Here is a 14,330-nt window from a genome sequence, read left to right as displayed (position 1 = left end):
GCCCGCCGATCATTGGTCCAGGCCGCCCTGACTGACGGCGCCGCGCCCCCGCCCATTGGCTCTCCGCGACCCTCCCGCGCCGCCATAGGCTCTCGGTCCCATGACGCGCGCCGCGGACGCCCGGCCACTCGCGCGCTCGCGAGGCCTCAGCTGGGCGGGCCGACGCGCCTGATTGGCTGAGGTGCCCGACAGGACCCAGGGCCCGCCCAGCGAGGCCGCCAATTGGCGGAGGCGCCCAGTCCGGCAAGCCCCTGGCAGAACGTTCAGTGTCAATCCCGGGGTGAGAGGGCGGGGCGGACGCGCAGCCTGCTGCCCAGGCCGCGGGCGGGGCGGCCGAGGCTGGCTGGCGGGCGGCCGCGCGGCGCTCCGAGGCCGAGTGGGCGGTCCCGGCGGGCGCCCGCCCCGTGCGCGCCGCAGTCCCCCGCCCCCGCCCAGTGCGGCAGCGGCCGCCGGCCAGCCAAGGTTGGCGCCGCGGCCCCCCCACCCCCCGGCGCAGCCACTGTCCACCTGCCAGCGGGGGAGGGGCGCGGCCGGCGCCGCGGGTCAGAGGTCGCCGGGCCGTCGGCCGTCGTCATTGATAAGGCCTGGCGCAGGAGGGCAGCGGCAGGCCCGGGGTTCAGGCTGGGGTTGGGGGTGGTTCCTGGGGCTCCCCCAGCCGCAGCCCGAGCTTCAGGAGGATGCTGGGCCCCGGGAGCAAGGGGGCTTGGGAGGGGGCGCTCAGTGTCCCTCCCTGTGCTGGGCGCCCACCCTGGGCTCAGGCCAGCAGTAAGAGCTGGCGCTCGTTTGGTAATTCGCACCACACTCCTGTCCCGCAGGTACTGGTATCATCACTCCTGTTTTACAGATGAAGAACGTGGGGCTCAGTCAGGCTGAGGATACTCTCCATCCGCGCAAAGCAGAGGGAACTACCTCCCCCCCAAGCAGAGACGTAGCAAGATGCCCCTTCCTTCAGGATACCCTGTTAATACACACACAGCCTGAGGACGTCGGCTCCACCGCCGCACTACTGACATTTGCGGCCGGATCAGTCTTTGCTGGGGGGCTGTCTTGTGCATTGTAGGGTGTTGAGCAGCATCCGGTCCCTCTACCCACTCAACCCCTGTAGAACCTCCCTCTCGTCCACCAGGCACCAGTTGTGACAACTCAAACCATCTCAAGACATAGTTTAAGGTGCCCTGGGGGCAAAACTGCCCTCAGTAGAGAACCACTGAAGTAGACAAGGGCCCAAACAGGAGGTGCTGAGAGGGGCAGGGGACGGGATGAGCCAGCTCTCCCTGACTCGGAGGGGCTATCCGGGCTCAGCTCTGCAAGCTGATTCCCTGCTCTGCCTATAGACTTACAACCCGAACCCTTCCCAGAAGCTGTCCGAACCCACCTTCCTAGGCTCGCCAGTCTCAGGGAGGGAAGAGTGGGGCTCCTCTGTAAATTATGGGGAAATGGGTCACCAGCCAAACCACTCCCACTTGGGCTGTGGGGTTACAAAGGTGAAGTAAAACGTAATAAGAGTGTTGCTGTCTGTCCTTGGAGCACAGATGTTAATTCCCTCCTGGGGGTCAAGGTCAAAGTCTGGAAAGTCACGGGTTATGCTCTATCTACAGAACAGCTGGGTTGCTTAGGTTTTGACAAAGAAAAACCCCACCCCGGAACCTCAGTCTGGAATACAACTATCCAACCAAGTAAGACTCGAGTAAGAAGCTGAGCTTGGGGATGGGGCAGTCAACTCACTGGCTGGGGCAGGAGGCCCCCGACGTCAGGAGGAGAGGTAGACAAGGCTGTCTCAGCCCACCCAAGACAGAAGCAGAAACAATCAGCCTAGATCAAATGCTTTTTATTTTTAGACCAACCAAACATATTTAATATAAAAACCCTTTAATGTACAAACTGCAACCACAACAACATCCACATAGCAGCAAGGGGGTGGGGCGCGGCAGGGAGCCTGGTGGGGGTGGGGGACTTCAGGGGCCCTGGTGCTTCCCCTGCCCGTAGTCACTCTGTGGCCTGTGGGGTCTTAGCAGAGGGCAGAGCAAGGCCCCCAAAGGGGCCCTGATGCTGACACTGAGACAGACCAGCAGAGAAGGCCCCTCTAACATGCCATCTCCCCACAGTGGCAGCCTCCAGGGAAAGCCAGATCCAGTTAGGAGGTAACAGGAAGGTAGCTGTCACTGAGAAAATCAGCCATCATTCCTCAGCATCTTGCTGATCACACTTTTGCGAACAGAGTTTTCCAGGGGCTGTTGGATTGACAAGACCTAAAAATTGTTCCAGGAGGACAGAAACTGTGTCCGAGTCTACCTTCAAACCACGATTCCTTGCCCGTGACTCCAGAAAGCTGGGTGTATTCTGCTTGGTAGTTTGGGAAGGGAGATGAATGACAGAGCCTTTGGCCCAACAGGGCCAGAGCCTTGCCAGGCATTGACCAAGGAAGCCTCAAAGCAGGCCAGGGAGGCCTGTGGGAAGAGCTCTGGGTCAATGGTACTCCCGGGCGCACGGGGGCACAATGACCCGCAGGTGGAACTGACAGTGCCTGTGGAAGAGGGAAGGGACAGTCAGAAAGAACTAAGAACTGAAGCACCTGTTTCTGCAGGCCTGGGCAGGAGAGGTGAGATGATCCTTCTGGGCCAGGGCTGGGAGACGTGAGGCCTGTTCCTTCCTCGGGGCCAAGTTTAACCGGCCTGGATGTAGCTGACGGCCCCCAAGTCTTCCACATGGCCCCCAGGGGACTCTCTGGGAGGCCCCGCTGCCCCTTCCAGATGTGCCAGGAGACTGGCCTAGATCCCCAGTTAGATGCAGTCCATGGAGTTCTCGGGGAGGAGGCCGGGGATGCAGCCAGGGAGACCCAAGCCCTTGACAGGAGTGCAGCTGAGGGGGAGGCCGCAGCCCAGGGTGGGGTCCTCCAGCCTGTCCGTGTTGTCCCAGTTGATGTGGAAGCGGGTCACCCGGGGGTTTGAGGCCAAGATGTTCCGCTGGAGCTGGGCGGAAAAAGGAACGTCAACCCTGGTCAGCATGCCCTCTCATCACTCCTGCGGAGCCAGGGCACCCCTGCCCCGCTCCCCCAGGACAAGCAGAGCTGGCTTATCCCACCACCACCACAGCTGTGTGTGCCACTCCCGGGGATGCCCACCCCACAGTCTAGGGCCACCTATCTAATCTTGATTCTGCAAGGTGTGCTTCTGAGAAACCAAGACCTTTCTCTCTCCCGTTCTAGCCTGGCGCTGCAAGATCTGAGCACTACTTGAAAGCCTTAAGAAGTGACCTTGGCTCCAAGTTTCAATGACTCAACCCCCAGCAGTGCAAAGGTGGTGCGGTGCAGAGCCGGTCCCACCTGAGAAAAGTCCGGCTTCGGGGGCGGGTTCTCCCGCAGCTCGGGGTTGGGGTACTCGTTGTTAACGTAGTAGCCCACGCGGATGAACTCCTGGCCATGGTAGGTGCAGGTGATGAGGACCACAGTCACCCCCACGGCGTCGGTCTCAGGGATGAGGGACGGGTTGGGGGCGTCGGCCTAGGGGAAACACATCCTGGGTCTTAGCATCCATCGCCGCAGTCACACCTCCTCAGCAATACAATGCTTCTCAAGCAACACATGTCCACTGAGCCCAAAGCATGGTCTCTGCCTTTGGGAGTTTTCCATCGAGTGGGGAAGACAGAATCAATTGTGTAAATGCCTGTGAAATGCTGAACGTGATGGGTGCCACACAGAAGTAAATGGGGCTGGGGAGGAGTGTAGTGAGCAAGGTGTAGTGAGGAGTGTAGTGAGTGTAGTGGGGAGGGTGGCATACGATGAGGCTGAACAGGTGGGCAGGTGGCACCAGGCCACCAAGGGCCTGGTGGGCCAGTTAAGGGCTGGGAGAGAAAAAGCAAGAACATTCAGCAAGAGGTGAGTGCTGCATCACTCAGACCGCAGTGGCCTGCGGAGCCGAGATGGGAGCAAGGGGGGACTGTGGCCTGGACCGGGCAGCAGAGGAGACAGAGGTGGCCAGATTCCAGGGTGTTGTCACGGACAGGACCGGCTATGGAACTGGTGCAAAATGAGACCCATACAAAATGAAAACATGGGCCCTGTGTTCAAAAAGTAGTCCACTTCCGTCAGCGACAGCAGAACATGACCCCACGCATGGGCCCTGTGTGACCGCGTGGACCCCATGCCCGGGGAGCTGCCCTGGTGGGGGAGTGGAGTAGACGGGCTGGCTGGTGGATGGGATACAGGGGGTGAAGAGTCAGCTGTGAGGACAAGGTTGCTTAGATTGGGCTGGGAGCAGCAGAGATACAGTGAGGGGGTGGATTTGAGCGGAGGCTCTCAAACTTTAGTGCACGCTAAGTCTGCATTTCTGACAGCCCCTGCGATGCTGGATGAGAGCGTCTTTTAGCAGCTATGGCAGATCCTCATTATTCAGGGATTCCATATTGGTGGTAATATTACATATTATTCCATAATATATTCCGTATTGTAAGTAATATTCCATATTACTAAAATTTATTTGCAACCCCAAAATCAATACTCGGGGTGCTCTCACAGTCACTCGAGGACATGCACGGGCCGGGGGCGGGGTAGGGATCTGAGGGGCTTGATGTGCCCGCTCCCAGCTGAGGCCCAACAAGGAGACGCCCTGCCCTCTTGTCTCAGCGCTCAGGCTGCAACTGAACCGTGTCCTTTTCATGGTCTATTCAGTGTGTTTCTTGCATTTTTGTGCTTTTTGTTGGTGATTTTGCTGTTTAAAATGCCCCCAAGCATACTGCTGAGTGCTGTCTAGTATCCCTAAGCACAAGAAGGCTGTGATGTGCCCTATGGAGAAAGTACGTGTGTTAGATAAGCTTCGTTCAGGCATGACTTTTATGCTGTTGGCTCTGAGTTCAATGTTAATGAATCAATACTACTACTAAATAAGGTGTCTTTAATGGAAACAGACCTAAAATAAGGTTATGTATTGACTGGCTGACAAAAATGTGACTTGCAGGAACCTAACCCTGGGTTTCCTCTAGGGGCGATGGTTCAGCATGCACGAATTCACTAATATGGTGTTTGCAGCGACTGTATAGAACGTAACGGCCGTGAATAATGAGAACCAGCTGTAAATCAGTGCCTCATGGTAACAGCTATGACACAGAGGTGGGGGACAGGGAGGTGTCTGGAGTACCTCTGAGACGTCAGCCGGTTCTTGAGAGCAGAATCAGGATTTGAACCTGAACTTCTGACCACTGAACCACGCTGTGTGCTTTTGGGTGGAAGAGGACGTTTCTAGGTGTCAATGCCTAAGGCCTCATCTTTCTTACCTGAAAGACGAACATGTGTCTTCCTGCTGGGACAGGGCCGACCAGCACTGAGTCTAGGATTTGATCAAACTCCTCACTCTCAGCTGAGCCGACATAAATGATCTTCCACTCCAGGTCTGCAAGGACACGGCGGGTTAGGAATTGAAATAGCTTGACAGCAAGAAAGTAGGGAAAGGGTCTTCTTGTGTTGGTTTTGGACAGATCCTTCATACGTCGCACGATTCTTAGTCTCAAGAACACCTGACATCCACCAGGCACTCAGTGCCAGGCACCGGAGTCCTGAACACTGGGGCGGATGTGAAGCTCTTACTTCCAGCAGGAAAATTTCTCCTGTGGGCCTAGCTTTGCCAGGTGACCTTGACTCTGCACTTCTGGGGAAACTCAGGCCTCTCAGAGCCCGAGGGTGAACCGTATGGCAGAGGCTGAATTAAGACCCACGTGACCAAGGCGTGCTGAGGAGGGAAGAGCGGGGCCTCGGGCCATCTCAGGGCCCTGCCCACTGGGTGCTGGGATAGGAAGCAGCATCCTCTTTCACACACAGGGACCAGTGCCACCGAACTGAGATCCCTCAACAACTGGGCCACGGCAGCAGATTCCACTCCAGCAGGAGAGCCAGCCGGCAAGAGGAGAAAGACAAGGCCACTGGGGGAGCCAGCCAGTCCCCAGGTTTTCCAGATCCGGCACGAAGTAATGCCTATTCATGGACACTGGGGCAACGGCGACTCGTCAATGAAAGCAGCATCATAGGGCGATCCTCTGAACCCCAGCTTCCCTGCCAGTAGGGGGCCCCATCCTCAGTATGCTCTGGTGAGAGGAAAAGAAAAGTGCTTATGGAGACCCTGCCCATCGACCACAGGAAATTTCCAGTGACCGCTGCCTCTTGCAGGAGGTCCAAGTGTATCAGGGGAAAGGTCATGCTAGTACAGGGAAGCTTGGCAGACCTGAAACTTATTTTAGGTTCCTTGAAATTACACAACCTACAGCTCCAGCAGCTGGGGGAAGTTTCACAAGCTGTGATTTTCACAGGAAGCAAAGTCTCTTGGAAGCTGCCCTGTTCCTTGGTGCAGTGTCCTGCAAGAGCATCCAACTCTGAAAGCACACCGGTGCCGGGCCCCAACTGCGGAGGTCTGTCACCTGAGCCCCAGTTCTTCCTCGATACACTGGCTTCCTGTCCCTTTGCGGCTTCACCCGGGCCTTCTACTCGGGAATCCTGCACGTCTGCGGGGCGCAGGCACCACCAGGCTTACCGGGGCTCTGTCAAACGGGTCTCTCATTTGCAGGGAGGAGTGAGTTCATCGATTTAGATTTGTTACAAGCAGTGACACAACTGGACATAACATATTTCTGGATGAAGAAGAAACAAGCTAGCTCTGCTCTCCCCTTTCTAACACGGCTCTATATTTTGGTATTTTTCCTTCTGGCCTTCCCCCCCATCACCAGTGGGGTCACATATGTGTGCAGTTAACTAATGTGCTGGGGGAGACAAAAAGGAGACTGAAACAGTGCAGGCCCGGTGCACACATGGGCACTCGACATCCAACACTGCTGGCAAAACCTAAGACTGTGGGTGCAGGCGGCCAGGCAAAGGGGCTGCAATGGCCCCCGTGACACTGGCCAGGAAGAAACCCGAGCATTAACGGAGGACCACAGAGAAACACTGACTGGAGAGTTCGAGGAGCTGACAAAGTCACCTACAGAAGACAGAAGATGATTGAAATAAGGACCTTGACTGGCCCCGTTGCTTAGCGGTTAAGTGCACGCGCTCCGCTGCTGGCGGCCTGGGTTCGGATCCCGGGCGTGCACTGACACACCACTTCTCCGGCCATGCTGAGGCCGCGTCCCACATACAGCAACTGGAAGGATGTGCAGCTATGACATACAGCTATCTACTGGGGCTTTGGGGGAATAAAAAAAAATAAAAAATTATAAAAAAAGAGAAGCATTGAAATAAGGACCTCCAAACTGGAACTGGAATCATCTTCAACTTGCTGAAGTGTTTTAAGCAGAAGCAGTGGTCCGGCCAGGTGGCACAGCGGTTAAATGTGCACGCTTTGCTGCGGCAGCCCGGGGTTTGCAGGTTTGGATCCCAGGCACGCACCGACGCACCGCATGTCAGGCCATGCTGTGGTGGCGTCACGTATAAAGTAGAGGAACGTGGGCACTGACGTTAGCCCAGGGCCAGTCTTCCTCAGCAAAAAGAGGACGATTGGCAGCGGATGTTAGCTCAGGGCTGATCTTCCTCACAAAAAAAAAAAAAAGGAAAGAAAAAGCAGAAGCGTACTTTGACTCCATTATTCAACATAACCCTTCTTGAGAATTAGAAATGGGGCATCAGTCACCAGTGCAGCACAAACTCATTCCTGTTGAACAGAAGGCACAACTGTACACATGGCACATTGTGTACCTGACTTTCTGGGCAGTCTCAAGGGTCCCCCGACTACATTACCTAAGTCTACAATCCAACCGCTGCACCAGACCTGCTCCACTGTGTATGAGAAGACAGCCCAAAAGACCTGACTAAAGGCGTGCAGAAACCTCCTGCAGTGGAACTCGCTGGAGAGGCTGTTCCCTGCCTTTTTTTTTTTTTTTAAAAACTTACCTAGTAGACTTTTTTCTGTTTGTCACTTTGCCTTTGATCATGATCGTAGAGATGAACCTTGGCCTGAGCACAGTGTGTCAGCTGTGGGTCAGAGCATGTGGCTCCGGGACTTAGTCAAGCAGTAACTGTTGAATTCCCCAAGGAGACAGGGGAAAAGCTCACCTACTGTATCATATGTGGACCCACGCCCTGGATGCATCCATTTCCAGTTGTTGAGGAGAAAGAGAGGAGAAGGGGCGTGGAGCCCTTGGGAACCATGTCAGCTGACTGAGGGGGGCTGGGCGCCTTGTCAGATTGTCAATTGCTAGCATCCTGATAAGGAGACTGATTGAGATGTCTCCAGGACCTGAGACTTCCATGGCCCAGGCCCCCTCCATCTGGGGGACAGGAAACAGATTCTCTCTGCTCCGTGGCCAGGAAGAGGCAGAACGCAAGTGGGCAGGTCAGAGGCATGGACAGCCCTACAGGTAGGACCGAAGAGTCCAGATTTCCAGGCCAGGGTTTGCTTTCCAACTTGAGTTTCTTTGAGCAAAAGCTTTATCGTCCGGGTGTAATTACTAATAGCACCCCCTGGGGCCGGCCTGGAGCTGGCATAGCAGTTAAGTTCAAGCATTCCGCTTCAGGGTTCGCCTGTTCAGATCCTGAGTGCGGACCTACTCACCGCTCATCAAGCCATGCTGAGGCGGCGTCCCACATAGAAGAGCTACAACTCTACAACTAGGATACACAACTATGTACTGAGGCTTTGGAGAGAAAAGAGAAAAAGAGGAAGATTGGCAACAGATGTTAGCGCAGGACCAATCTTCCTCAAAAAAAAAAAAAAAGTAAAATAAATAATAGCATCCCCATCACTCTTGAGAGTCCTGAGGCAGAAATAAATTCCACGGTCAGTTATATTCATGCTGCACTTCTAAAATAGGGGATGCATTTTCTTTCCCAGGTTATAGCAAAGATCAAAGACCCTGGACCCAGAACTCAGAGACACACTCTTGTATCAATACTGCCACAGACTGCCTGTGTGACCTTGGAGAAATCATCCCATCTCTCTCTCTTAAAAAATAACGACCAGCAGGCCGACTTTGGCCTTTCCTGCTGTGATTCTATACACAGATTGGTAAAGGAACAGGGCAGGGGCTTCCCAGGAACAAAAGTACTAGATAATAACCATGCAACCATTTTTAAATGCAAGGAGCACAAGAGGCTGATTGAAACCCGATCTCCTGCCATCTGGAAACTGCCATTCCCTTAACCTATTAGCTCCTTACATCTCCTGGCTTTAAAATTAAATTTTATTCCACAGCGTCATTCTACACTTTATTTATTTATTTACACCCTGCCTTGTTCCAGAAAGGATTTAACTGGGCTTATTCTATAGTTGGTCACAACTCCTTAATTTAAACAGGAGAAAAACCCGGGAGAGACTGACCACTTGGCCCAGCCGAAGCGCAAAATGCATCTCAAACTGAATCAACCCCAAGCTAATCCAAGTGGGCAGCTTTGCAGGCAAATCACCCACCTGCCATTGAGAAGCGCTAGTTAGCACACCCTGGCCTCGCTGGTCGCCCCCTCCTCAGCTGCTGCCTCTCCTCGTTTAACCACCAACTGAAGAAGTGGTCTAAGGGAGTACTTGCTCCCTGGGTGACCTCAGATTTTCAGATTTTGATAGACCTTTACTGGAAAAGTCTTTCACTCTGTGGCTCCCGTCTTCTCATCTGTGAGATGAGAAGCAAGCATTATGTCAAGCAGATGAATAAGTACATCCGTGAAACCACCTTTGAAAAAACGCACAAAAGGCTGTGGCCTTCCAGCTGACTGTTTGAAGCCAGACACCATCATGGCTCAGCCCTCGCCCCAGACTAGGTCAGACCATCAAAAGCATTGTAAGAATTGCAGCGGCAGTGAGGGGAACCTGGCGGGCAAACAGCAGGAAGCAGCCAGTGCTTGGCAGGCTGTAGCACCCCTCAGATCTGAGTGAGTCCACGGAAGCCCACAGTCAGAGAGGAGGGAGGAGCAGGAGCTCCTGGGGAGACAGGCTACCCTCCAAGACTGGAGCTGGAAGCCGGGCCATGCCTCCCCAGCTGGGGCTCAAGAGGAGGGGTGAGGCCAGGCTAAGGGGGCGGGAAGCCAGGTTCCAGGGTGTGTGATTTTGGGGCAGGACACGAGCAGGAGTGGGTGGGGGCGGGGTTGTTTAGATATCAGCAGGTTGGGGAGGGGTTATTGGGAGACAGATGGGGAGATGGGGATGAGTGAGGTCTTGACATGCGAGAGAGGGGTCTCACGGGGGAAAAGGGGAGGGAGCTTGGGGGAGAGGTCTCCACAAGGAAAATGAGGGCGGGGGCTGGGGTCTGCAGAGAGAAAACGGGGGCTGGGGTTTCCATAGGGAAAGTAGGAGAGGACTGGAGATTGGGGTCTCCATAGGAGACAAGTGAGGTGGGAGTGTCTCATCACAGCGCAGAGGCGATGGGTGGGGAAGACTGGGTGGCCGGAATGGGGGTTCGGCCATACAGGAACGGGGTGGGGGTGGGGGGATGAGGTCTGCACGAGAGGAAACGGGAGTAACGGCGGGGAGGGGGCGGGTTGGGGGGAATCCCCCGGGGAGGTTGGGGCTGGCGCGGGGGTGAGCGGGAGGTGGGGGTTGGCCGGGGGAGGGGGTCCCCACACAGGCCCAGCCTCACCGTCCGCCAGGGCCTCACTGCACTCGAAGCTGATCTCGAACCGGAAGGGGCTGTGGAAGGGGCTCGGGTTCTCCAGCACCGCCACGTTCAGCACCGACACCTTGGCCATCGCCTCGCCGGGCCGCGGCTGAGGCCTGGCTGGGGCCGAGCCCGCGTCCGGGTCCCGGCGGGTCGGCAGCGCGGCGTCTACACAGAGCTCTCTCGCCGCCTCTCTCCGCCGACTGAAGTGCGTCTCCGTCCGCGCGCCTCCTTCAAACAGCCGGCCCCGCCCTCCGGCCAATCACCGTCAACGCTCCCCGGCGGCGCGAGCGCCCCCTCAGCCAATCCTGGGGCGCCAGTCGGCACGCGCCGAGACGCCGCGGGCCAATCCGCGGAGCTCCCTCTCCGGGGTGCGCGAGGGAGGCGGGACCGTCTCGCGGCTTCTGGGTGTCCGCCGGGAACCAATCCCCAGCGTCTCCAACTCGGGTATCAAGGGCGGGGATGGGCGCAGTCAGAGCGCGGGGCTCCTCTCGGCCAATCCTGAGGGTTCTCGCACGAGCGTGGGCCGCGCTTCGCCCCGCCCTTCCGGGTGGGTCGTCCCGCGGGGAGCAGAGCCATCAACTGTCGAGCGGGGGCGCGCGGCGCTCGCTTAAGAGGGCGGGAAGGGCGGTGCTCGCGCCCGCGGTGATTGGCAGGCGGCGGTGGGGCGGGGATAAACCCGGTCTCTGAGAAGTGATTGGCTGAGCTGGCCGAGGGGGCGGGAGGAGCAGAACACTCGGCTGGGGATTGGAGGGAGAGGAGCGGAAGTCGGCCGCCGGCGCGGTTGAGCGGGTGTGAGGAGAGGAGGAGCGTTGGCGGCCTCGGTGGCTGTCCGCCCCTGAGCGTTCTGGGAGCTTCTCTGAGGGGCCCCTGGGTCGTGGATGTTTGCCTCAGCCTGAGGGGCGACGGCACGGCCGTGAGGCGGCGCGCTCGGGCCCGCGCCCCGGGAGTCGCCGGTGCGAGTCCCGCTCTCGCCCCTCGAGGGCCATTCGGAGGTCTGAGGTGGACCGCGCCGTGGACGGAGCTTCGAGTCCCGCCTCGGCTCCCGCGGCCGCGGCCACGCGGCCCGCCCTTGACCGGGGCCGTGGAGACTCCCTGACAGGATACGTCTGGAAGCTTCTCCGCGCCCCCACGCCGGGGCCGGACCCTCGGCGTCCCCCGCCAGCAGCGGAAAAGTAACGCCTGATGTCACGTTGTCCTAGTAACCACGGTGGAAAAAAAAGTAAAAAAAGGAGAAGTCAAAGTCAGTGTGTCTGGCTCTGGCTCTCGTAGAACTGAGAGATGAAGATGTGGACGCGCGGCCGCGCTGTTCCCGCGAGCTCGGCCGCGCACTGGCGTTTAATTGAAACGTGGATGAAAATGCAGCGACGTGGAAGGTTCCAGATCACGGTGGCACTGGCCACGTCCGGTGCTCGTGAGCCGCTGTGGCAGGCGGCACCGTGTGACTGGACAGCAGGTCCCAGCCACCAGCATTTGTGGTCGGGCCACCCGTGTGGCTGCGGAGAGGCCTGAGGTCCCGTGATGCTGCGCGTGTTGTTTTGTATCAGCATCTCATGTTCAAAAAGTTTGGTCAAAAAAATTGAAAGTTTTTTTTCCCCTTCGAAACGATTTGGCTGCAAGAAAATTCACATTTCTGACTGGCTGTGATTTCTTGGCCGTCGTGCGGCATGCTTGGGAACTTTTGTGAGGAGAAAATCGAATTTTCGAATTGTTTCTCAGTGTAATTCGGTTGTTTATGAATGCTGGATTTAATGGTGATTGAAGTCGCCAGGACGTTAGGTTTTCTAGACATTCAGTTAAACACCTATGCATTCTCGTTTTCTTCCTTTTTTTTGCTGAGGAGGTTAGCTGGCCGTGAGCTAACCTCTGTGCCCGTCCTCCTCTGTTTTGTGTGTGGGCGCCCCAGCATGGCCTGATGAGCGGTGTGTAGGTCCTCGCCTGGCCGACCCTGCGGACCCCAGGCTGCGAAGCGGGGAGTGACCTTAACCCCACGCCAGGCGGCCGGCCCTGACTTTGTAGTTTTCTTTTTGCATTGTGGAAGTTTTTTCTTCTGTCCCCGGCCCCTGCCTTTTTATAGCCCTTGAGAAGCTCGTCAGCCACCAGCGCTATGTGTGAGCTGCTGATGAAGAAAAGGGCCCGTCTGTAATGCCTTCTCCACACCGGCTGAATAATTTTCAGTTGCAGACCAGATCACGTCATTACCCTGCTGAAACCTTCGAAGGCTTATCAGACTTGGAATGAAACCTGAGGTCTTGACTGTGGCTTCGGAGGCCCTGCACCATGTCCTCAACTGACCCCTCGGGCCTCATCTGCTGGTCTCGCTCTTGTCACAGCTCTCCTGCGCTGCTGGCATTACTTCTCATCTTTCAACACACCGATCTCACTCCCACTGCAAGGCTTTGCACTTGCTGTTCCCTGTGCCTGGAATGTGCTTCCTTCAGATTATTGCAGGGCTGTCTCATTCTCGTCCTTTATGGTTCAACTTCAATGTCTCTCAAAGAAGCCTTCCCGGGCCACCCCGGGTAAAGTAGCCCCTCCTTAATCACATCACTCCGCTTTGTTATCTTAGTCACACGTATCAGGATCTGCACTTGTGTGGGTTTTAAATTGTGCTTATTCTCTCATCATCCCTCAGGAGACTGAAAGCTGGTTGAGGGCAGAGAGCTCACCTGGCTCACATTGACCTCTCGATGTGTTTCCAGAGCTTAGCACAGGGCCTCGCACGTAGGAAGTCTTCAGGAGATTTTTAAATTTTATTTATTGATTTTTATTGAGGAAGACTGGCCCTGGGCTAACATGCGTGCCCATCTTCCTCTATTTTATGTGGGACGCAGCCACAGCATGGCCTGACAAGTGGTGCGTCGGTGCACGCCCGGGATCTGAACCTGCGAACCGTGGGCCACAGAAGCAGAGCACGTGCTCTTAACCACTACAACACTGGGCTGGCCCCAGGAGATTTTTTAAAAGAATAAATCCATATAAAGGGCTTAGCATAGTGCCTGGAATGTGAAAGCACTCCATAAAGGAGCTGTTAGTAGAGCAGTTAGTAGTGCATTGTAAGAAGGAGAGAAGTCTTCATTCTTATGTAATATTTCAGGTGCACATGTTGGAAGAACTGTAAGAAATGCTATAACAACACAGGTGTTTACTGCTTACCCAGCTTAAGAAGTGAAACGTTAGCAATGCAATTGAAAGGCCTGCTATACCCCTGCCTCAAATCCATTCCTCTCCCCTTTCCCTCAAGTGTAACTACAATCCTGTGTTTGGTGTTTAGTTTTCTGTGCGTGTTTGTACATCTTTATGTGCATGTGTCTTTAAAACAATATATAGTATTGTATGTCACATCCTACAATTTTAAATAAACGATATTTGCGCAAAAAAAGAGTCACCATAGTAGGCCTGAGACTGCTATCCTTAGAAAGGCCTTGCAAGGTGGGCCCTTGGCTGGCGTGTAGGAACCTGGATTTCAGGCAGGTTCCCACCATTTCCTGAATGATACGAGTGGCTCCCGGTGCCTCAACTGTACAGATGATGTGGTTGGTGTTGAGCACCTGCTCTCCTTCTGGAGTCTGGAAGTTTGGTGCTTGACCAGCCCTCAGTAAATACCCTGGGCACTGAGTCTCTGATGAGCTTCCCTGGGAGACACTGTTTGACCAGTGTTGTCTCAGCTCAGCTGTAGAAACCGAGCACGTCCTCTGTTACTCTGCTGGGAGGGCACTCTTGGAGGCCTGTGCCCGGCTTCCCGTGGCTGCTTTCGCTTGTGTCCTTTC

General features: G+C 55.8%; 1 protein-coding gene across 1 annotated transcript; it reads right to left on the bottom strand.

The window, feature by feature from the left end:
* Positions 1-1,812: 1,812 nt before the first annotated feature.
* On the bottom strand, positions 1,813-10,749 carry ASF1B (anti-silencing function 1B histone chaperone). Its single transcript, XM_058525528.1, has 4 exons — positions 10,543-10,749; positions 5,269-5,384; positions 3,323-3,499; positions 1,813-2,969 (listed from the first exon to the last, which is right to left on the bottom strand). Exons 1-4 carry the CDS (start codon positions 10,649-10,651, stop codon positions 2,781-2,783), a joined length of 591 nt encoding a protein of 196 aa, XP_058381511.1. The 5' UTR covers positions 10,652-10,749; the 3' UTR covers positions 1,813-2,780.
* Positions 10,750-14,330: the final 3,581 nt, after the last annotated feature.

The sequence above is a fragment of the Diceros bicornis genome, chromosome 30 (assembly GCF_020826845.1).
Source record: "Diceros bicornis minor isolate mBicDic1 chromosome 30, mDicBic1.mat.cur, whole genome shotgun sequence".
Lineage (NCBI taxonomy): Eukaryota > Metazoa > Chordata > Mammalia > Perissodactyla > Rhinocerotidae > Diceros > Diceros bicornis.
The sequence above is the reverse complement of the archived record's forward strand: the minus strand, read 5'-3'. Positions and strand labels throughout refer to the sequence as shown.